Source organism: Hemitrygon akajei, chromosome 15, assembly GCF_048418815.1.
Source record: "Hemitrygon akajei chromosome 15, sHemAka1.3, whole genome shotgun sequence".
NCBI classification, from domain to species: domain Eukaryota; kingdom Metazoa; phylum Chordata; class Chondrichthyes; order Myliobatiformes; family Dasyatidae; genus Hemitrygon; species Hemitrygon akajei.
This window is the reverse complement of record NC_133138.1, coordinates 46,405,345-46,428,377: the sequence shown is the minus strand read 5'-3', so window position 1 is coordinate 46,428,377 and position 23,033 is coordinate 46,405,345. Positions and strand designations below refer to the sequence as shown.

General features: G+C 39.7%; 1 protein-coding gene across 1 annotated transcript; it reads left to right on the top strand.

Annotated features, from left to right (window-relative positions):
- Nucleotides 1–1,270: 1,270 nt before the first annotated feature.
- LOC140739310 (methylsterol monooxygenase 1-like) lies at nt 1,271–14,476 on the top strand. The gene is made up of 5 exons (XM_073067477.1): nt 1,271–1,574; nt 4,833–4,981; nt 10,094–10,220; nt 10,755–10,909; nt 12,738–14,476. Exons 1-5 carry the CDS (start codon nt 1,308–1,310, stop codon nt 12,937–12,939), a joined length of 900 nt encoding a protein of 299 aa, XP_072923578.1. The 5' UTR covers nt 1,271–1,307; the 3' UTR covers nt 12,940–14,476.
- Nucleotides 14,477–23,033: the final 8,557 nt, after the last annotated feature.

Genomic DNA, 23,033 nt, shown 5'->3' with positions numbered 1-23,033 from the left:
TGTGTGTGTGTGTTGCTTTAGATTGTTTAGAATTGTGTTTAATCTCAAATTGTCAAAAGTGTACTTGTTTAACTTGTATGAATTGTTTTTGAAAACATTTTACAAATAAGGAACATTAACTAAGTTGTGATTACAATTTCCAATACAATTTGTATTGAAAAATTAGACTTAATTTTCTAAGTTCACAGTATGAAGGAAATTATGGAGCTGGCAATATTTATTAGCAATAAAGCACAGTTGTAGTGTTTCTGTACCATGAGGTACATATTCAGTTTCTGATACAGAAGACTGTTGATCAACCCTAATACAATTTAATTTTGTGGTTCATGTTTAATGGAAAGATTAGTTACAACTCTAGAATCTGGAAATAGCTAATTTGCATAATGCTTTAACTTTGCAGCTGTATCTCTGCATTAGGAGAAAACGGGGCAGTGACAGTGAAGATTCTTAAAAGAGACAATGAGAAAATGGTGAAGCAGCAGGGATGTGATATAATTAGTATCAAATGAATGAGTATTGTGATAAGAGCGAGAAACACTGCTGGAATAGTGAAGAGTTTGGTAAAATTGTACTGATATTTTCAGTAATTTATTAGGTGAAACGCCAGGACAGTCCTTCGATTCCAGTACCTTAAGTTATTAGTAGCTATTGAGCTTGATGATTTAGGTCAAAGACTTGGTCATTTCATATTGTCTTGATAACGTACCATTGGCACCAACATGCTATTTCCTTCCATGTCTTCACACCCGACTCCTTGCTGACTTCATCAGTAACCACGGAGACAGCACGTCTGTGAGAATTAAATTAATATTAAAATATCTGAAACGTTAAGAATAACCAAATGGGCCAGGGAATTTCAGGAAATGTAGTCTACAAAGAAGAATTTGTCAGCACATGGCATAAAATATATTTTAAAAAATAATTCTGATGGTTAGGTCTACTATCTATTGGTAAAACGTAAGGTGAGTGAAATTTACGTGTTAGTGAGTCCGCCTTCCTTCGCCCCTTCCGACCCCTGTATTACCAGCCTGTTGTCATGACGTATTCTCCCCATATTGGATTGCCCGCGCAGCGCAACATCAGTCCACCGGCTCGTCCAATCGGCGCTCGCCGATCTACATGAGCCGAGCTACCTTGACTACATACGCCCGCCTTCTCTTCGATGTCATTGGTAACGGCAATCGGATAGCCATGTCATTCGGTGCAGTTCCCTGGCTCCTATTGGTTAACGTTCTTCGTTGTAAAGTGAGTGGCAGTATTTCCCCGCCCCCTTTCCAGGTTGCACCAATGCTACGGAATGAGCATCTATGAGAATCGTGTGGAAAATGGAAGGGAACAGTAGCGTTATCACCTCTGCCATTCTGGCCATAGATTACATAGATTCGTTGCTTCCACAAAACCCCTTACAAGAACCTTTTAAAAATGCATGGAATTGTATGTTGGACAATTTTACAAAATTTCAAATTGCTACTTGGGGATCTCTGCTTGTTCACGAAGGCGTTTATTTCTTATTCTGTTTACCGGGTTTTATTTTCCAGTTTATTCCAGCTATGCAGAAGTATAAAATACAGAAGGTAAGAAGTACGATGTTATTCAGGGATCCGGATTTGGCATTGTTTATAGTGGGAGTTGAGGCAATTAGCACTGATGTTATTCAACTAAAGTTATTGCGCGGATCGCGTTAGAAAGAATGTAAAACATTTCACGTATTTGAAGTATCTATTTGCTAGGTTACATTTATTCAAATGGTGTTATTTTATTGAAGCAAGTTATAACATTGACAATGATCATCATTTATGTTAATATAAAAAAAATGTGTAACCTCCATGTAAAGTTCGCCAGATCACGATAGTTCGTAAAATATAATTACAGTATTATAGACATGATAAGGAGCATTGATTGGTGGTCCAAGATTTTACGGGGTGATAGGATTCTTACACCCCCCCGCTCAAATTTTAAGAGACTAAAATATTTGAACATCAATGACATACAGTATTTTATGTCTATTGAAATAGTGTTCAGCGTTAAATGGTGAATTATTTCTTTAAAAATCCACTTTCATGCGAAGGAAGTCATTATAAATTTGGTCACAGCAGTATTTTTTTGTGTTGAGGCGTAAAATATTAAGCGAATGAGTTTTCTTTTGCAGCAATTTTTTAAAGTTGTACCTTCAATTTGTAAAGATGCGTAAATTATCGCGTGGTTCTTTACCATAAAGTTAAACCAACGTTTACATTTGGAAATATAAATTAACATCAACAGAACAATTTGTGTAAAAGACGTCATTCAGTGTTCTTGGAAAGCCTCTGACTTATTGTTCATTACAACATGGTGCTGTGCAGTATTTTTGTTCAGCTGCAGGACTAGGAATGCATGCACTCCCAGACTGGGATTGGGGAGTTCTGGCTCAGGATTATACGTGATTTTACAAGTGTTGTTCCCGTGTTCTTGCTGCCGTTGGCCTTCTGACGTAGCAGGTTTGGGAAGTCTGAATATGCTACAGAAGTGTATTTTGTAAATGATACAAAGCGGTGCCAAACATTTGATAGATGGTGTGATTTTACCAGGCGATGGGTTTGTACAGATAGAGACCGTTTTGCCCTGGTTAGTGTTGGCTGCTTTAGTTGCAGGGGCTACATTCATCCAGGAAAGATAAGTTGCTCCATAGTTTTCCCTGACCAGTGCCATATAGAAAAGTTTTGTGGAGTCTTTGACTTGGTTGGCACATGTCTGTTTGTAAAGTATGTTGCATAAGTCTTTTTCTAATCAATAATTTGCACCAGAATGTTGGAGAATTACAGCATATACCTGGGCAATTTTTCTACATTGTGGGATATAAGTGTAGTGGAATTGCTTTGTTTTAAAGAAATACAGCAAGTACAGGTGACCGATAATTGGGGTATTGTGAGATTCACTGTCTATGCATGTAGGAGTTCAAACAGCCTGGCTGAATCCACTCCGTTGATAAAATACACTGGTAAATGCTTCATCCTTTTGCACCCACGCTGCCAAGTTCTGCCACCGAGAATGGGATGCAGTGGATGACCATGATGCCTTCTGTGCCTTGTACCCTTCGCTCTCCGTGGAGCATTGCAGCACCACACTCCTGTCCAACTATAGATCTCATCCACTCAATCCACCAGAGCTGACCTTGCATGTTGGGATAGGCATGTCCCCATCTCACAGGGGTATGAGGCACCTGGTTTAAACCACCTGTCGATGTGGTGTACCAGCTGTTGTGTGCCAACAGTCACAGTTGAGAGCTGAGTGTCCGGTGGGGACCAAAGGTAAGTGAGCTGCCTCAGAATGGACACAATAAGCTTTCTCACCGGAGGTGCTATACCACCCTGGACACTTCATACATCCCTCTTAAACAATAAAGGGTGTATAATTGCTTTCTTTGCCAACAGCAACCACATTCAGAAAAGTTACTAGAAAAAGAGTAAACTAGGTCCTACAGCTGGTTGTGAATGGGGTAGATTTGAAAGATAGGGAGATTATTTTGAGTCTTGTTTAGACTTCATTGCAAAACCTGAAATAGTTCCATAATGTATTATTGCAAAGGTTTCAGAGAAGAGCTACAAAGATGACATCACAAATGCACATGAAATATATCAATAATGGATGAACTGGCCAATGGTATGAAGCTATTGGTGAATTACTGAAGGTTTTTAAAACTAGTAAGAGTTTTGAAAAGTAGATGTGGTGAGAATGTTTCCACTTGTGAGGAAGAGCATATAAATTAATAAGGAATCCATAAGAAATTTGTTTGCCCTAAAGAATGGTGCAAAAGTGAGATTCACTACCACAGAATGATTGAGCAAATAGTGCAGATACATACATCTAAGGGAATGCTGCACGAGCTTATTGGAAGTTGTGGGTATGTGTAGTGAAATGGGGTGTTGAAATGACAGATGAGAAAAAGAATGAGTTGAGCAGAGCATAAATGCTAGCATAGGGCAGTAGGACTAAATGGCCTCATTTGCACCATTCACGTTATGTAATTCAGCTTCCAGTTACTGTTGGTGACTGTAACTTTCCAAATCAGCTCCCTTAATGTCACTTCATTTTTGTAAATATTCTTGGGGAATGCAGTGGAACAAGTGGGAAAAGTCAGGATCCAGATTTCCAAAGATTTTGGGAGTTAGAGCAAGTCAGGTTTGGGAACTCAGTTCATAAATGATGCCAAAGCGACACTGATGAGAATTTAGGTAATAGAGGCCTAGTCACTAGTGCTAATCAAAGGCAGGGACAGCATTGGGAAGAAGATAATGTTGAATACTGATGTTTTTGATCAGAGGTTCTTCTAAAGTCAAGAATGAGGGGAAAGAAGTGAAGCAAGGGTGTGAGTGGGGCAGAGAGAAAGAGACCAAAGACTGAGAGAGTGATCCACCATGATCTTTTCTTCTTATACCAGATAGCTAATTCCATTGAACTTCCTTAGACACCAATTAACCAATGAGTCAGCCCCTATTCAAGTAATGCAATACACACCACTGAAACTAAGAAGTTATAAAAGCAATTGAAAGCACTACAAAACTCACTGAACAATTGCATGTATATAGGTAATTATACAAACGAGCATGAGGAAGTTAAACTACAAAGAAAATAACAATTATACACTTCAATCCAAGAATAAGGATGGGCAGGCACAATAATGAGGTCTAGTCAAATAGCAAGCCCTCTTGATCACACTGTGTGAGGGTTTAAGTGTTGCAAACAAGTAGGATGATTCTATGGTGAAAATGAATTCTGAACTGAAGTCTTAATTTGTGTATTTGCTTTTGCAAATTGTGCAACATTGAAAAATCTGTTAATCTTTTGGAATGTAGGACAAGCCAGAAAGTCTTGAGAAACAGTGGAGATGCTTCAAGACATTATTGTTTAACCACTTCTTCATCCAGTTGCCGATGATCTGCGGTACCTATTATTTCACTGAATTCTTCAATATTCCATATAGTTGGGAGAATATGCCACGCTGGTAAGATGTCTGAGAATCATGTCACTGGCCATAAAAGCTTTGTTTACATTATATGTCATCGCAAGGATTGCATTTTTCACACTTTTCCTGAACTCTGATACTGGAACTGGTGCCAATTCCAGCTCATACCTATCTAATTCATAGCAGGTCAAGCTGCAGTAATCCTGAATTTTGATCTTTTTAATATCAGATATAACCATCACAGACATAACCACCACTGGAATTTATTGCTCCAAATCATCAGTTCCAAAATTTGCATTCTACTTTGGCGAATCCATTTTATCCTCCACATGAGCTCCAAGCTTAGCATACGCTTTCTACACTTTTGTAGGTTGGTTGTTTGTCCATCCTGTTGGGTGCGACCTTTCATTGATTCTATTGTGTTTATTGGATTTACTGAGTGTGCCCGCAAGAAAATGAATTTCAGAGTTACTGCTACTGTTGCTAAGGCTGCCCATAGCAGATAGTCAGTGTCTTCTGCCCTTCATGCATCTAGGCAAACATCCTTCCTTCCTTCCCCAGGGATGGTGATTTTGGAGCTTTTGTAGTTCTGGATTTTTATGGGATGCGGTTGATAACCCTGTGCTCAGCTGGGCTTGGCAGAGTGAGGAAATGTATGAGTACAGATCAGTCTCAGTAGCATTTGTAATGAAAATAAAACCTGCTGTTTTTTGAGGGGGGCATTTTTTTTAATATGCTGGAATGCTGAATTTAGAGCAACAATTTGCTGGAGGGACTTGGTGAGCTGACCAGCATCTGGGGGAGGTTGGGAATTTTGCTGACGTTTTGGGTCCAAACCTCGCATCAGGGCTGAGATTGGAGGGGAAGATGGCCAATATAAAGAGAGGGAGTGGTGGGATAGGGCCAGTAAGTGGTTGGTGGACTGGGGAGTGGTGAACAGCTGTGAAGCAACATGAGGGAGGAGGGTAGTTGTGGGAATATAAAGGCTACCAATGCTGGAAACAAGGAAGGTAATAATGGGAACCACTGGGGGAAAGGCAGTCGGAACCAGATAGAGAAGGAAAAAGAAAATAGATAGTGGGGTAGTTATGGGAAAGGGGATAAAACTAGGAGGACTAGAGTTGAAATGGTAAGAGAGAGAGAGGGGTGGTGGGGAAAATCATGAGGAAAGGTTTACCTGAAATTTGAAAATTCAATGATCATATCATTGGGTTGGAGAATATCCAGGCAGAATATGGATTGTTCCTCTAGTTGCTTTGACTTCACCCTGGCCATGGAAAGAGCTGAAGATAGGCAGGTCTGTGTCAGGATATGAAGGGGACTTGAAATGGCATGAACTGGGAGCTTGGAATGGCATTTTTATATTTCATGGATTTAACAGACGATAATGAGCTGATTTATATTGATGGTGGGAGTTGTATTTCCTGACACTAAATACAATAAAATCAGTAATTTTGTGATGAGTTTCCTGGCTTTTGATTTAAATTGTTGTCAAATCATGAATGTCATAGAGAAATACAGCGCAGAAACAGGCCTTTTGGCCGAAATGGATCATTCACCAAGATTTTCACCTAAGCTACTCACATTTAGACTATAAGATACATGAGCATATGGCCCATCGAGTCTGTTCTGCCATTCAAGCATGGCTGACCTCTTTTTCTCCCTTCCTCAGCCCTGCTCCACAGCCTTCTCCCTGTGACCTTTGATGCCATGTCCAATCAAGAGCCTATCAAGCTCTGCCTTAAATACATCCAAAGACCTGGCCTCCACAGCGGCCTGTGGTAATAAATCCCACAAATACACCACACTCTGGCTAAAGAAATGTTTCTGCATCTGTTTTAAATGGATGCCTCTCCTGAGACTTGGTCTTCTTGTCCTAGACTCGCCCACCATGAGAAACATCCTTTCCACATCTACCATGTTTAGCCCTTTCAACATTCAGGTTTGAATGAGATCCCTACTCATCCTTCTAAATTCCAATGAGCACAGACCCAGAGCTACCAGATGTTCCTCATATGATGACCCTTTCATTCCTGGAATCATTCTTGTGAACCTCCATTGAACCCCCTACAATCCCAGCACATCTTTTCTTAGATGAGTAGCTCAGAACTGTTCACAATACTCACCAGTTCCTTATAAAGCCTCAGCATCACATCCCTGCTCTTGTATTCTAAACCTCCTGAAATGAATGCTAACATTGCTTTGCCTTCCCCACCACCAACTCCACCTGCAAGTTAACCTTTAGGGTGTTTGCACAAGGACTCCCAAGTCCTTTTGCATCTCAGATTTTTGGATTTTCTACCCATTTAGAAAATTGTCTGCACGTTTATTTCTACTACCAAAGTGCATGACTAAGCATTTTCCAACATTGTATTTCATTTGCCCATTCTCTTAATCTGTCTTACGTCCTCCTGCATCCTACCTGTTTCCTCAACACTAAGGCCCCTCCACCAATCTTCATATCAGCTGCAAATTTGGTAAAGGCGCCATCTACTCCATCTGAGTCAATGATACACAGCATAAAAGGAAGCAGTCCTAACACTAACCCTGCAGGACACCGCTAGTCACTGGCAGCCAACCAGAAAATTATACTTTTATTCCAACTCGCTGCCTCCTACCCATCAACCAATGCTCTAACCATGCCAGTAACTTTCCTGTAATACCATGGGTTCTTAACTTGGTAAGCAGCCTCTTGTGTGGCACCTTGTCAAAAGCCTTCTTAAAGTCCAAATACAGAACATTCACTGAATTCCCTTTATCTATCCTACTTGTAGTCTCCTCAAAGAATTCCAACAGGTTTGTCAGGCAAGATTTTCCCTGAAGGAAACCATGCTGACTTTGTCCTATACTGTCCTGTGTCACCAAGTACTCCTTAACAATTGACTGCAACATCTTCCCAATCACTGAGGTTAGGGTAACTGGTCTATAATTTCCTTTCTGCTGCCTTCTTCCTTTCTTAAAGAGTAGAGTGACATTTTCAATTTTCCAGTCCTCTGGTACCATGCCAGAGTCCAATGATTTTTGAAAGATCATTGCTAATGCTTCCATAATCTCTACTGCCACCTTTTTCAAAACCCTAGGGTGCAGTTCATCTGGTCCGGGTGACTTATGTACCTTTAGGTCTTTCAGCTTTTTGAGCACCTTCTCCCTTGTAATAGTAACTGCACTCACTTCTGTTCTCTCACACCTTTCAATATGTGGTACACTGCTAGTGTTTTTCACAGTGAAGACTGATGCAAAATACTCATTTAGTTCATCCGTCATCTCCTCGTCCTCTGTTATTATTTCTCTGGCCTCATTTTCTAGAGGCCATATATTCACTCTCAGCTCTGTTTTATTTTTTCCATACTTGAACAAGCTTTTCCTATCCATTTCGATATTGTTTGCATATTTGCTTTCATATTTCATCTTTTCCCTCCTAATAACTCTTCTTATAACCATATAACAATTACAGCACGGAAACAGGCCATCTTGGCCCTTCTAGTCCGTGCCGAACGCTTACTCTCACCTAGTCCCACTGGCCCGCACTCAGCCCATAACCCTCCATTCCTTTCCTGTCCATATACCTATCCAATTTTTTTTTTAAATGACAAAATCGAACCTGCCTCTACCACTCCTACTGGAAGCTCGTTGCACACAGCTACCACTCTCTAAGTAAAGAAGTTCCCCCTCGTGTTACCCCTAAACTTTTGCCCCTTAACTCTCAACTCATGTCCTCTTGTTTGAATCTCCCCTACTCTCAATGGGAAAAGCCTATCCACGTCAACTCTATCTATCCTCCCTCATAATTTTAAATACCTCTATCAAGTCCCCCCTCAACCTTCTACGCTCCAAAGAATAAAAACCTAACTTGTTCAACCTTTCTCTGTAACTTAGGTGCTGAAACCCAGGTAACATCCTAGTAAATCTCCTCTGTACTCTCTCTATTTTGTTGACATCTTTCCTATAATTCGGTGACCAGAACTGTACACAATACTCCAAATTCGGCCTCACCAATGCCTTGTACAATTTTAACATTACATCCCAACTCCTATACTCAATGCTCTGATTTATAAAGGCCAACATACCAAAAGCTTTCTTCACCACCCTATCCACATGAGATTCCACCTTCTGGGAACTATGCACCATTATTCCTAGATCACTCTGTTCTTGTTGCTCTCTATCGGTTTTTAAAAGCTTCCCAATCCTCTTGTCTTACTACTAACTTTTTTTTTGTATACCCTCTCTTTTGCTTTTACTTTAGCCACAGTTGTACAATTTTGTCATTAGGGTATTTCTTTGTGTTTGGAATACATCTATCCTGCACCTTCCTCATTTTTCCCAGGCACTCACACCATTGCTGCTCTGCTGTCATCCCTGCCAGCAGCTCTTTCCAATTTACTTTGACCAATTTCTCTCTCATTCCTCTCTAATTTCCCTTACTCCACTGAAATACTGCTACGTCAGACTTTACTTTCGCCCTATCAAATTTCAAGGTGAATTTGGCCCATAGCTCACTAAATCTTTCAAAATATTGTTAAGGTACCTGCTTCAAACACTTCCTCCAGCAACTCCATATACTGACCACCCTTATGGTGGAAAAGTTCATGTTCCTATTAAATTTCTCCCTGTTCACCCTAAACCAGGGGTTCCCAACCTTTTTTTATGCTATGGACTAATACTATTAAGCAAGGTGTCCATGGAGCCCAGGTTGGAAAACTCTATGCCACGATTTTGACTTCCCAACCATGGGGAAAAAGACTGCAATTATCTATCACAAGCAAGCAAAAAATCTGCAGTTGCTGGAAATCCAAGTTACACACATAAAATGCTGGAGGAGTTCTGCAGGCCAGGCAGCATCTATGGAAAAAAAATACAGTCGATATTTCGGACTGAAACGTTGACTGTACTTTTCTCCGTAGATGCTGCTTGGCCTGCTGAGTTCCTCCAGCATTTTTGTGTGTGGTGCAATCATCTATGCCCCCCATGATTTTATGCATCTCTAGAAGATCCCCCTCATTCTCTTATGCTCCATTGAATAAAGTTCCAACTTGTTCGACCTCTGTGAACCAGAAAAGTTCTTTCTTGATTAAATACGAAACCATTCACATGCAAGAATAAAAACATATAATGACTCTATAAATTATGTAACACTGTAACTTTTTCTTGAAGGCAGATGATTGCAATGCAGTGTCTGGGTTGTGCTGTTGTTGAGGATTCGTGGCACTACTTTCTACACAGACTGTTACATCATAAGAGAATCTACAAATATATTCACAAAGTTCATCATGAATTTACGGTGAGGCAACCTTGTTCAGATTTTGCGCGATGATGGTGGGGACCCACAGTACTCAATTTTCCTTTCCATTCTATAGTATTTAAATTTATCTGTCCCCACCCACATACATTAGTGTGCAGATTCCTTCGCTACAACTAATGAGCATATTAATTTAATCTCTTCTTACTCTGCTTGGAATGTATATGCATCTACTGATTTTAGGCCTCAAGCTTTAGACCACTAAGCAAATTAAAGTAGTATAAAATAGAAAATTATAAATTTTGTACATTTCTTGCTGAAGTCGAGCTTTTGAATGCTAAGGATTTGAATTTGTGACCTGACCAATGAAAGTGTCAAATGTAGAATTAGTTTATTCAATAATTGTTATTTCTACCACCTTTTAGAATTGAATTCTGCAGCAGATTTTAACATTATAGTAACATTTCTCATAACATTTCCACTAGATCTTTTTTGGTTTTACTGAGTCCATATTCAATAAATGTTTCCTTGTGCCCTATCTATATAAAATAAAACTTTCCATTTCCTTTTGTCCAGGCTCCATTTGGTATGCAAGCTGAATATGCCCACCCAGCAGAGACAGTTATCCTTGGCATGGGCTTTTTTATTGGCATCATGATCTTCTGCAATCATGTCATCCTCCTGTGGGCTTGGGTGACCTTTCGCCTCCTAGAAACAATAGACGTACACAGGTAAAGTTACTGTTCAGAGAAAACCTTAAACCACTTCTACAGTCTTCGAGAGTGAAAGAGAAAATAAAGTCAGTTTTCTTACTGTTGTAAGTTAGTAATGTACACGAGACAAAACAAGACCATGCTGGTTATTGCTTTACTTAACAGATTGGTGTAGAAAGCTGTGGTCATAACAGTTCTTTATCGATCTGAATTATTTAGGATACCTCCTTGTTAAACAATCATGGAAAAGGTATAAAGATCTCAGTGAGATGGTATTAAGTCTGTGATTACAGATGGTGTTTTTGTTCAAATCTCATTCTGGAATCCAATGTTTGTACCATTAAATTCACAGAACATAGAATAGTACAGCACATTACAGGTCCTTCATGTATCTTAACGGACGCACAAACCTCAGAAACGTAAGAGACACAGTCTAAGTGCAAACGCACTGGTTACATATATTGATTTTGTGGAGTTTTCTAATTTAAAAATTCAGAAAAACAAAGCAATTTCCACTAGTTCACTTTTGGAACATGGGAAGAAAGATTGTAACAGGAGCCATTACATTCTATAGCAGCTGAGGGAATTGTTTATGATGTCCACATTATTTTCCGTAATTAATTTTGTGTTATCACAACAAATAATGAAATAAACATTAATTCATGTGAGACTGCTCATGGAGTGAAATCACAAGATCCACTGGGAAGTAGATTTCTGGTAAGAAGTTCAATAAATAGAGCAATTAATTTAGAGTTTCTTTGGTACATGCACACCTCGTGCAAGTTGTAGCACTGGAACGACGTCGGATAACAAGGTTAATACTATACTCCTCTAGTGTGAACATTGAGGCTGCTTAAATCAAATCTGTGCTTTTTGACTTTGTAACTTTATCTACATTGTGGTTACTTACAGTACGAGCTGCATCACCAGAAATATGCAGGTGCCTTTGTTCAGCTTCTCTATTCCAAGGAACAAGGAAAGGTTGAGATTGATAATGGGGAATATTATTGGAAGAGTTTGGGAAAGGTAGGAGAGGAAGTTGTCCATCAGCCAAGGCACGGGACAGTCAACAACTCATGAGTAGTTGTGCCTGCATACTGGTACAGTGGCTCTTACAGTAGAAAGCTGTGGACTCTGGTGGAGTAGTGTCATAACAGTATTTCATGACAGCTACCAGGTGAGACAGACTCCACCTGATATGTTGACAGTGATTATTTGTCAGTTTAACACTGGAATTGGGTCAATTTATCTGTATAATGAGTGAAATGAAATAATCATTCCCATATCATTTCATGGTTTCTGGAAAATTCACTGGAAGCTTTCAGAAGCCAGCCATGTGTTCCTGCAAGGATTTTCATGTCAAGGGCCTTGGGGGTAGTAAACACCTTTGTTGTGTACTACTCCTGGAGGTTGGGGGTGGGATGCTTGGATCTTGCTTATCTGGGTCTTTCATTACCAGTACAGTAATGGACTGGGATGCCTGAAGATAACTACTCATCTTCAACCTTAGGGGGTTTTGAGGGCAGGAACCAACACCATAGTTCCTTTTATCCCATCCTTTCCTTTCCATCCTACTACTACTCTCCCTCCTCTGTTGCGAGCTCTAATGCTTTGTAAGCCCTGCAACTAATGTCAACTGCAAATTGTCTGATCCTTACATTTTTCCTCCTCTTCCCTAGTTGTGCCTGTCCATTGCTCCCGCTCCTTTCCTAACACTAGAACCTAGTCTGCCTGTCTCATGATGCACCCTAATCCCAGCCAGCTACAATTTGTAGTCATATATTCCATAATGGGTGCACAAGAAGAGCTTTGGATTTGTTAATTGTTTTGTATTCTCTATTCTCAGTGGTTATGATGTTCCCTGGAATCCTCTGCACCTTATTCCATTTTACGGTGGTTCCCGCTTCCACGACTTTCATCATATGAATTTTATTGGAAACTACTCTTCAACTTTCACCTGGTGGGACAAGCTGTTTGGAACAGATTTACAGTTTCATGTTTTTAATGACAAAGTGAAGAAAGAGAACGAAGTAATTAAGAAGGACTAGCAGAAAATGCTGTGAACCAAGTGCATAATGTTTCAAAATATATTGTTATTGTGAGGAAATCCAAAAATTAAATCAAGAGTTGAATAATTTCACAAAATGATATTCATAATAAAGTTATATGACTATGATTCTGCATTGGATTAAGAAAATTTAAGACCTGCAGCAGTTCAATTGACAGATGAGTAGTGTTAACTTTACCCTCTAACAAGATGCCAAGGTTTCTCAAGATCAGTACTGAATTTCATACACAGATTACACAAAGTGCTTCGAATTGAATATAAAAAGTAATCTTGCAGTTCTTTCTCTTTGTAAAGAGTAATCATTTTCAGATTTCTGGCTTGTAGAAAAGATATTTGCAAGAGCATGGTGTGTCCTAAGTGTACAGATACTAATTAGAGTGGTGTTGTGTTGGAATAATAGTTTGAAGTAATGGAAATGTTATTCCAAGTATTTTGAATTCAAGATTTCATATGACATTGTTTATGAAATGTGGGATAATGCATAGTAAGATACTTTGAATTGATATTGGTCATTTTTGGCTTGATACATAAAATTGCAGATTTGTAAATATGTTGAGGCAATAGTTATAACTGCACACCAGATATGCCATTTGATTCATGATCCCAGGTTCCAGATAGCGGCAACATCATTCTTTAATTGAGAAGTGATACATTTTGGTAGAATGTTGTACAGAGACAATATGGACTTAATAGCCCAGTTCGAAAGAGAGTGCCAAAATCTTTAAATATGCCAAGACACACTGAGTGGTTGAAAAGCATGCAGGTTCTTGAGCTTCATAAAGAGGAATTGAATATGAATGTTTACAGTGCTCTAATTTAGCTATGTAAGAGTAAGATTGTGACAAATTTGAATAAGATAGAGAAAAGGTCAGAAGGACCTTAGCTAATGTCAGAAGAACTAAGTGTCATTACGCATTAAAGGTTTTGAGCAAAGATATAGAGAAATTGTGAACTAGATTTCTCCCCTGTAGAACTGGCTGCCTTGGATAGTGGTGGTGGAAGCACAGACAGTGTCCTGTTTCAAATGGTGGTTGGGACAGGCAAGGGAAATAGACTGGGTGGATTACAAGGGAAATCAGGGAATGGATTTAATTTTGCTGCACAAGCTGGTGTGAACATAATGAGCTAATATCTTCTGTGTCATTAATATGCTGTTGCTCTAATGTTACTTCACAATATATATGGAATCCTGTTTATGAAGTATTTTTAAACAAGTTTATCTGGTATACTAATCACTGTTTGATTACTGTGTGTACATTACATTTATAAAAATATTGCAGTACATATTCAAATTTCATTCACATCAAATGCATTCATTTTCAGATTGTAATTTTCAAGCTATTGGAAGATAATTAAGGATGTGATTTCTCATGCAGTATTGAGGTTATGGTGGGATGTTATATAGCACTGATGTTTACCCCCCTCTGCATTTACAAGAGGCTGGTAACTGAATTACCAGTCAGTTGTGCTAGGGATTTGTATCAATTACAAATAAAGCATAATTCTTTATTCTGTGATCTAGTCAAGTCAAAGTAAATTTATTATCAAAGTATGTATATATTACTTATACTACCCTAAGATGAATTTTCTTGCAAGCATTTACAGGAAGAGATGAAGAAGTAGAAGTTAATTTATTTATTTAGCGATACAGCGTTGGTCCTTCCGACCTTTTGAGCCATGCCGCCCCAGCAACCCAACAAACCAGATTAACCCTGACCTAATCATGGGACAATTACAATGACCAATTACCCACCTGGGAGGTCTTTTGTTTGTGGGAGAAAAGCGGAGGATTGGAGAAAACCCATGTGTTTCATGGGGAGGAAATACAGAGACTCCTTACAGAACAATGCTGGACTTGAACTCCGAACTCCAGAATGCCCTCAGCTATAACAGCGTTGCACTAATTGCTATGCAACCATGACCCCCAAATTTATAAAAATATATACTGTATTATCATTATTTTTGATAATTTATGAAAAGTACTGTATAAACAAAGACTGACAAATAACCAAAGTTATCGAAATACACATATGTCTACATATGCAACTCTGAGATTCATTTTCTTTTGCGCATACACAATAAATTCATAATAGAATAATGACATTAATAGAATCAATGAAAGACAGTACGAACTTGGTTCAACCTGTGTGCAAAAGACCACAAACTGTGCAAATACTTAAAAGAAAAATAAAAATAAAAATAAATTAGCAATAAATATCCAGAACATGAGATGAAGAATCACTGAAAATGAGTTCTTAAGTTGTGGGAAATGTCAATGTTGGGGCAAATGAAGTTATCCCCTTTGGTTCAAACCAATGTGCAAAAGAAGATAAATCATGCAAATAATAAATAAAGTAACTAAATAATACAGAGCACTTGAGTTGCAGAGTCTTTGGAAGTGAGTCTATAAGTTGTTGGGTTAGTTCATAGTTGAGGTGAGTGAAGTTATCCACGCTGGTTCCAGAGTCTGAAGATTTAGGGTATTAACTAATTCTGAATCTGGTGGTGTGGGACCCAATGTTCTTGGACCTGCTGCCCGATGGTAGTAGCAAGAGCACGGCCTGGATGACAGGGTACTTTGACGATTAGTGCTGCTTTCTCATTGCAGTACTCCTTGTAAATGCCTTCACTGTTACCTCTATTGTGTACAGTTCTGGTCACCAAACTATAGGAAAGATGTTAACAAAATAGAGAGAGTACAGAGATTTACTAGAATGTTACCTGGGTTTCAGCACCTAAGTTCCAGAGAATGGTTGAACAAGTTAGGTCTTTATTCTTTGGAGCGTAGAAGGTTGAGGGGGGACTTGATAGAGGTATTTAAAATTATGAGGGGGATAGATAGAGTTGACGTGGATAGGCTTTTTCCATTGAGAGTAGGGGAGATTCAAACAAGAGGACATGAGTTGAGAGTTAAGGGGCAAAAGTTTAGGGGTAACACGAAGGGGAACTTCTTTACTCAGAGGGTGGTAGCTGTGTGGAACGAGCTTCCAGTAGAAGTGGTAGAGGCAGGTTAGATTATGTCATTTAAAAAAAAATTGGATAGGTATATGGACAGGAAAGGAATGGAGGGTTATGGGCTGAGTGCAGGTAGGTGGGACTAGGTGAGAGTAAGCGTTCGGCGCAGACTAGAAGGGCTGAGATGTATGGTTAAACTTCAAAGCAATTTTAATATAACTATTGACCTTAAAACACCCTTCCCTTCTCGCCCTGCTACAGACTCAATCTGTGTAGTCTAAAGACTGTCTGAGGGGGAAATCAGCCAAGGCTTCCAATGATGCAAGATTTCCAGTGATGTGCTTCTCCTGCCTGCAGTCCTCATATTAATGGTCTATCTGCTGGTGGATGACCAATTCAGCCTCCTGACTGCAGAGCTCTCAAAGGTAGAACAGCAGGGTTAGGTCAAAGTGCATTTTCTAAGGTTCATATTTCCCCTCCCCTCCGGTCTGAACAAACACTACTGTACTTTAAGTCTTTTGTTTTTCTCTCAGTTTTTGATACTAATCATATAATATTAAAGCCATAATTTTTCAATTACTTTCCAGATAGTTCCCTTATCTGGAATGGACATACTTGCCGCTATTTCTAAAGGAATTGGGGGGGGGGGGGGGTGAAATTCAGACATGGAAGGCTCCATTGTATTACTGTACCATAGATCAGTGGACAATCAAAATCCATACGAGCTCAGGCAGGGGTCTCCGCCTCAAAGTTCAAAGTAGATTTGTTAGTAAAGTGTCATCTGTCACTTTATACAACCCTAAGATTCATCTTCTTGTGGCCATTCACAGTAAATAAAAGAAACATGACAGAATCAATGGAAGACCATACCCAGCAGGACAAACAATCAATGTGCAAAAGACAACAGACCATGCAAATACAAAAACAGAAGTCATTATAATAATAATAATGATAATTATCGAGAACATGAGATGAAGTGATTCCTTAGGTTTTGGGAGCAGAGTGATGGGGTGAGTAAAATTGAGTGAAGTTATCCCCTCTGGTTCAAGAGTCTAATCATTGAGGAATAATAACTGTTCCTGAACCTGGCAGTGTGGGTCCTGAGGCTCTTGTGCCCTTATCCTGAAGAGTCCGTGGGCTGGGTAGTGGGGGTCCTTGGTGTTGGATGCTTCTTTCCTGTGACAGTGCTCCATGTAGATATACCAATGGTGGGGACGGCTTTACCTGTGATGGACTGGGCTGTATCCACTACCTTTTGTAGGCTTTTCCTGTTATGTGTTGTAACTCCAATGCACAAAAACTAATTGAAAGGAAAACAAGAGAGGCGGGAATGTGAGTCTGCAGGAAGTGGTTCTGACAGCTCTGGATGCCTTTCTTCTTCCTCTTTCTTCTTCTTGTTTGTGCATCTTGATATTGAGAAGGTCCATTTGGTTCACTAGAGTATTTGCTTAATAATTCTTCAATTGCTTCCTTTACGATCCGATCTCTCCTCTTGGTTTCCTCATCCACAACATCATCTGACAAATCCTGTTTTCATATCATTGCTTCTTTCTGGCCTTCCGTTCATCCAGCTGAGCTTTGGACTTTGCATCTAATTTTACAAGCAGCTTTTTGTCTTCCACTTGGAATTCATGCAATAACCTCAAGGCACACAAAGTAGATTCTGGATCTTTATACTCAGAAAAACCAAATGTTTGCAACCTTCTTGAATTCTCTTCCAGCTTAAAACAAGCCACATTTCAGAATTAACTGTCTGATTAGTATATTAGACGCTTTCTCAGATATGTTACCTACAAAAACTGTTGTAGTCAAACCACTGCTTTCATCACTTTCAAGATTCCTCTGAGCAGCATGGTCTTTCCTTGGTCCAACAGGCTTTCCAACCCGAGGCACAGAAGCTGGCACCAACACCTACTTGCCCTCTGATGTGCAAAGGTTCATGATGTACAGCAAGGATATAGCTGTGGCATTATCCAGTACCTTTCTTAGTCTGCTTTTAGTTGGTCTCGTTGCAGGGGATGTGGCAATCAAGTAGTGGATGGATCTCCAAACAAGTTGTAGTCAGCCTTTAACACCCCCACAATGCTGGTCCTCCTGTTTTTACCACATACAAGCTCAATGTGGCTTGTTGGTTGTTGTATTTCACTGCCACGAATGTCATTCCCACAGGAGTTATCTTTTGTCCAGTATAAGTTCTTAGTTGGATGTCTGCAGGCTTCAGTTTAGTATCTCTGAAATGCCGTTCAAACTCATTTCATGAATGATTGAAACAGCCGAGCCAATGTCCAATTCAATTTTCATTAATTTGCCATTTACTTCTGGTGTAAGCCATATTGCTGGTCTCTGGTTAGTTTTCACACTGTCAGTTATAAAGCTACACAGTCCTGTGTCACTCTCATCATTATTGGATTTTTAAAAAAAATCAACAGCATGCTGATTAGGGCTCTTTTTGAAATTGCAACTTGACTTTTTAATCTTTATCTCTTCTCTGTGCAGTGCTTTTATTTTTGTCTGCTCAACATGTTTTTTCTATGTGTCCTATTTTGTTGCATTTTCTGCAAGTTTTGCCTTTAAACTTGCATTGGTCTGGTCTACTTGAGTCCCTGCCACAACAGCAACATAACTTGTTTGGCCAGGCCAGCTTCTGTTTAGATGTTGCAGTTTTGTTCACATTCACTTTCATTACTGACTACATTGATGTCTGCTGTTTCCACTGATGCAGCTATTTCAACTGCTCTTAAGTGTAAATTGAGCTTCAGTTAGCAGCCATTTCTGAATGCTTTCTTGTAAGATTCCACAAGCTAAATGATCTCTTAGTGCATCATTAAACCCATTACTGAACTAACAATACTCAGACAATCTCTTCAATTCAGCCATGTATGCTGAAATGGACTTCTCTTCCTATCGATTCTGCCTATGAAACCTGAAGCATTCTGTAATTTATAATGGTTTCAGTTCTAAATGTTCCTGCATTACTTTCAGAGTGTCAGCAAAGTCTATTTTGGCTGGTTTGGTTGGAGAAGTTAAATTTCTAAGAAAACTGTTGCAGTCAGCAAATGGCACTTGCTTCTCACTGGCTATATCATTTGATTTAAAATACTGCTCAGTTAGCTCAGTATATATGAGCCACTTATCCATTGAGCAATCAAGCATGTCAACCTTTCTGATGTAGCCAGCCATTTCTGCACTTTTTTAAGATTATAAACATAAAGAAAGTAGAGAAGAGGGCTTAGCATCCAGCCTGTGGTACACCTGTGCCGATGGAGATTGTGGAGGAGATGTTATTGCCAATCCGAACTGACTGGGGTCTGCAAGTGTGGAAATTGAGGATCTATTTTCACAAGGAGGTATTCAAGCTTGGGTCTTGAAACTTATTGATTAGCTTTGAGAGGATGATAGTATTGAATGCTGAGCTGTAGTCAATGAAGAGCATCCTGATGTATGCATCTTCACTGTTCAGATGATCCAGCGAAGAGTGGAGTGAAGAGCCAATGCTGGTATCTGCTGTTGACCTGTTGTGATGGTAGGCAAATTGTAGTGGATCCAAATCACTTTTCAGGCAAGAGTTGATACGTTTTGTCACCAGCCTCTCGAAATACTTCATCATTGTGGATGACGGTCACCATCTGGTATGGGGGTGGGGGTGGGGTCTACTGCACAGGATCGAAATAAGCTGCAGAGAGTTATAAACTTAGTCAGCTCCAACATGGGCACTAGCCTCCATAGTATCCACAATATCTTCAAGGAGCAATGCCAAAAAAAAGGTGGCATCCATCTTTAAGAACTCCCATCATCCAGGCAATGCCTTGTTCTCACTGCTGCCATCAGGAAGGAGGTACAGATGTCTGAAGGCACAACTGAATGACTCAGGAACTGCTTCTTCCTCTCTGCCACCCAATTTCTAAATGGATATTGAACCCATGAGCACTAGCTCACTACTCTTTTCTTTCCCATTTTTGCAAAACTTATTTAACTATTTAATGTATATAGTTCACGATTTAATTTTCTGTTATAATGTATTGCATTGTACTGCTGCTGCTGCTAAGTTAATGAATTTTATGACATGTGCTGGTGATGTTAAAGCTGATTCTGAGGCAGGCTACCATGTTGTTCTAAAGCACCGGTATAATTGGAAACCTACCAGAAGCATGTGGATAGCTCAGACTGTCAAAGTGAGAGGTTAAAGATATCAGTGAACACTCCAGCCAGCTGATCAGAACAGATCTTCATTACTTAGCCCGGTATCCCTGCTTTATTGAGTTCACCCTCTTGAAGGATGCTCTCACATTGGCCTCCGAGACTGAAACTACGGGATCATCGGAGCTGTGGGAGTTCTTGAAAGTGCTTCCATGCTTTGATGGTCAAAGCAAGCATAAAATGCTTTGAGCTCAGCTGGGAATAAAAACTTGTTGTCACCCATGTTGCTTGGTTTCTCTTTGAAGGAGGTGATAGTATTTGAGCCTTGCCCAACTCTCCAGCAACCTTTAATGATTCAAATTTGGGTTGTGATCACCACTTGCTATGTGAGATTGTATCTGAGCCTCTTGTATTCTACTTGGTTGTCAGACCCGGATGCTGCTGACCTGGCCCTCAGTAGACTGCGTAATTCATGGTCCATCCAGGGCTTCTGGTTGGAGAAGACTCTGAATGATTTTGTGGGGACATACTCTGCTACAACTGTTTTTATTAAGTGCATGACAGCTGTGGTGTATCCATTCATGATCCTCCGATGAGTCCTTGAACACGGCCCAGTATACTGACTTGATGCAATCTCGTCACTGATCTTTTGCCTCCCACTACCACCTCCTTGCTGTCCTTACTTCTGGAGCCTTGCTCTTTAGCCTCTGCCTGTATGCAGGCAGGTGGAGGACAGCCAGAGGATTACATTTTCATCACAATCATTCATTAAGACGTAGGAGCAGAAACAGGCCATTTAGCCCATCAAATCTGTCCACTCTTCGATTCTGGCTGATTTTGGTATTCCCCTGCCTTTTCCCTGTAACTTTTGATATCCTTACTAGTCAATAACCTATTAACCTTTACTTTAAATATACTCAATAACTTTGCCTCCACTACAGTCTGTGCAATGAATTCCACAGATTCATCACCCTCTGACTAAAGAAATTCCTTCTCATTTCTGTTCTAAAAGAATGCCCTTCTATACTAAAGCTATTCCCTCTGACCCTAGACTGTCTCACTAATGGAAACATCTTCTCTGTGTCCATCTTGTCTAGCCTTTCAATATTTGGTAGGCTTCAATGCGATTCCTGCCCACCCCTTCATTCTGCTAAACCCCAGTGAGTACAGGCCCAGAACCATCAAACGCATCTCAAAAGTTAACACTTACATTCCTGTGATAATTCTCATAATCTCCTCTGGGCTCTCACAAATGTCAGCACATCTTACATATGGGGACCTTAAACTGCTCACAATACTCCAAAGATGGTTTGATTGATACCCCAGCATTATATCCTTGCTTTTATATTTTAGACTTCTTGAAATGAAGGCTAACATTACATTTGCTTTCCTTACTACTGACTCAGGCTGCAAATTTGATCACACTATGTGATATCAAGAAATGGCTAACAGTACTAGATAGAGCAAAGACCATAGAACCAGATAATATCCAACTGCTGTATTGAAGAACTACATCCAGGACTTGCTATGTTGCCAGCCAAGCCATTTTAGTTCAGTAACAGCACTCAGTAATGTAAAGCATTTCCACAGTATGCTCCATTAAATGTTGGACAAATCCAGACTAGCTAATTACTACTCTGATGCTTAATCTCCTCATGCTCACTTAGTCTCTTCATGCTCAGTATCATTAGCTAAGTGATGGAAAGCACAGTTAATAATGGCTTCAAGTGGCACCTACTTACCTTCTTACTAATGCTCATTTTAGGTTTTATCATGACCAGTGAGCATGATCATATTCTTGGTTCAAACTTGGACCAAAAAGACTGATTCTAGAGGGAAGGTGAAAATGATTGTCCTTTGCATCTGGCTAGGAATGGCAGAAAAGCATGAAAGGAAAGCTGATCGATGGGCATCAAAAAGGACTCCAATGAGTTTGGAAATTACACCCTGCACTACAGAAGATAGCTGTGGTTATCCTAGCCCTTGGATGACATTACAGGAGTTCAGCCTGAGACTCAAACATATTTAGTTGCCTCGTTAATGTTTTGCCTTCCATCATAAGATGAGAAGTGGGACATCTGCTGCTGATTGTAAAATGTTCATTTCCTCATCAAATGAAGCAGCTTATTCCTGCAAACAGCAAGACCTACACAAAACCAAAGAACAAGGATCAGAAGTGAGGTGGAGAAGAGGCACATGCCAGAAATGATGAATAAAGAAGAAAAAGATCTAAAAATGAAAGTTACTTATCCTGTTATTAATCTTCCCCCAACTTTGACAAACGGAATCAACCCACTCTCCTGCACAAGAACAAGGGGGGGGGGGGAAGAAACTAACCTATTGGAGGGACTTCGACAGGAGGGTCTCAAGCTGAAATGTCAATTGTACATTTTCCTGCACGGATGCGGCTGTGTTCCTAGAACATTTTTTTTTGCTCCTGATTCTAGTATCTGCAGTTGCTTGTGTCTCAACAATCAATGAAACATTGAAGCTCTACGGAGTGTGTAGAGAACATTGGTATTAGACAGCAGAGTTACATAATTTAACACAACTTGGAGCTTTTTAATCTTTGGAAGGAGATGTTCATAGATGTTACACTAAAGTAAATCCAGGAAATAACTTAGTACGAAGAACCACAGCCAGAACCAGCTAACAACACATTTAGTACTAAATTCAGAAAAGTCTTGGTTCAAGAAATGATCAAAGCAGGGAATGGAACCTTGTCAACTAGACAGAAAAAAATTGTTAGCATTAAAGAACTAACATTGGGTGCAACACTATAAGGACAGTAGACCCATCAAGAAGAATATTTGGTCCAATTCAACTTGGTTTCCAAACAGTGACAGTCTCAGTTGGTACTTAAGCCACTTGGTTACGATATGAAATCTAGCAACAGAGACCCTTCCCTCTACAGCCTGTACCAGCTCTTTCATAAAATCACAGATAAAAATAAATGTACGGATAAAATCCAGAGCAATAGAA

Excerpts from the sequence above, each read along its gene's own strand:
- LOC140739310 (XM_073067477.1), top strand. The coding sequence starts at position 1,308 with ATGAGAATCGTGTGGAAAATGGAAGGGAACAGTAGCGTTATCACCTCT. Across the intron at positions 1,575-4,832 it reads AGAAGTATAAAATACAGAAG|GACAAGCCAGAAAGTCTTGA; the intron begins GTAAGAAGTACG and ends TTTGGAATGTAG. Across the intron at positions 10,910-12,737 it reads GAAACAATAGACGTACACAG|TGGTTATGATGTTCCCTGGA; the intron begins GTAAAGTTACTG and ends CTCTATTCTCAG.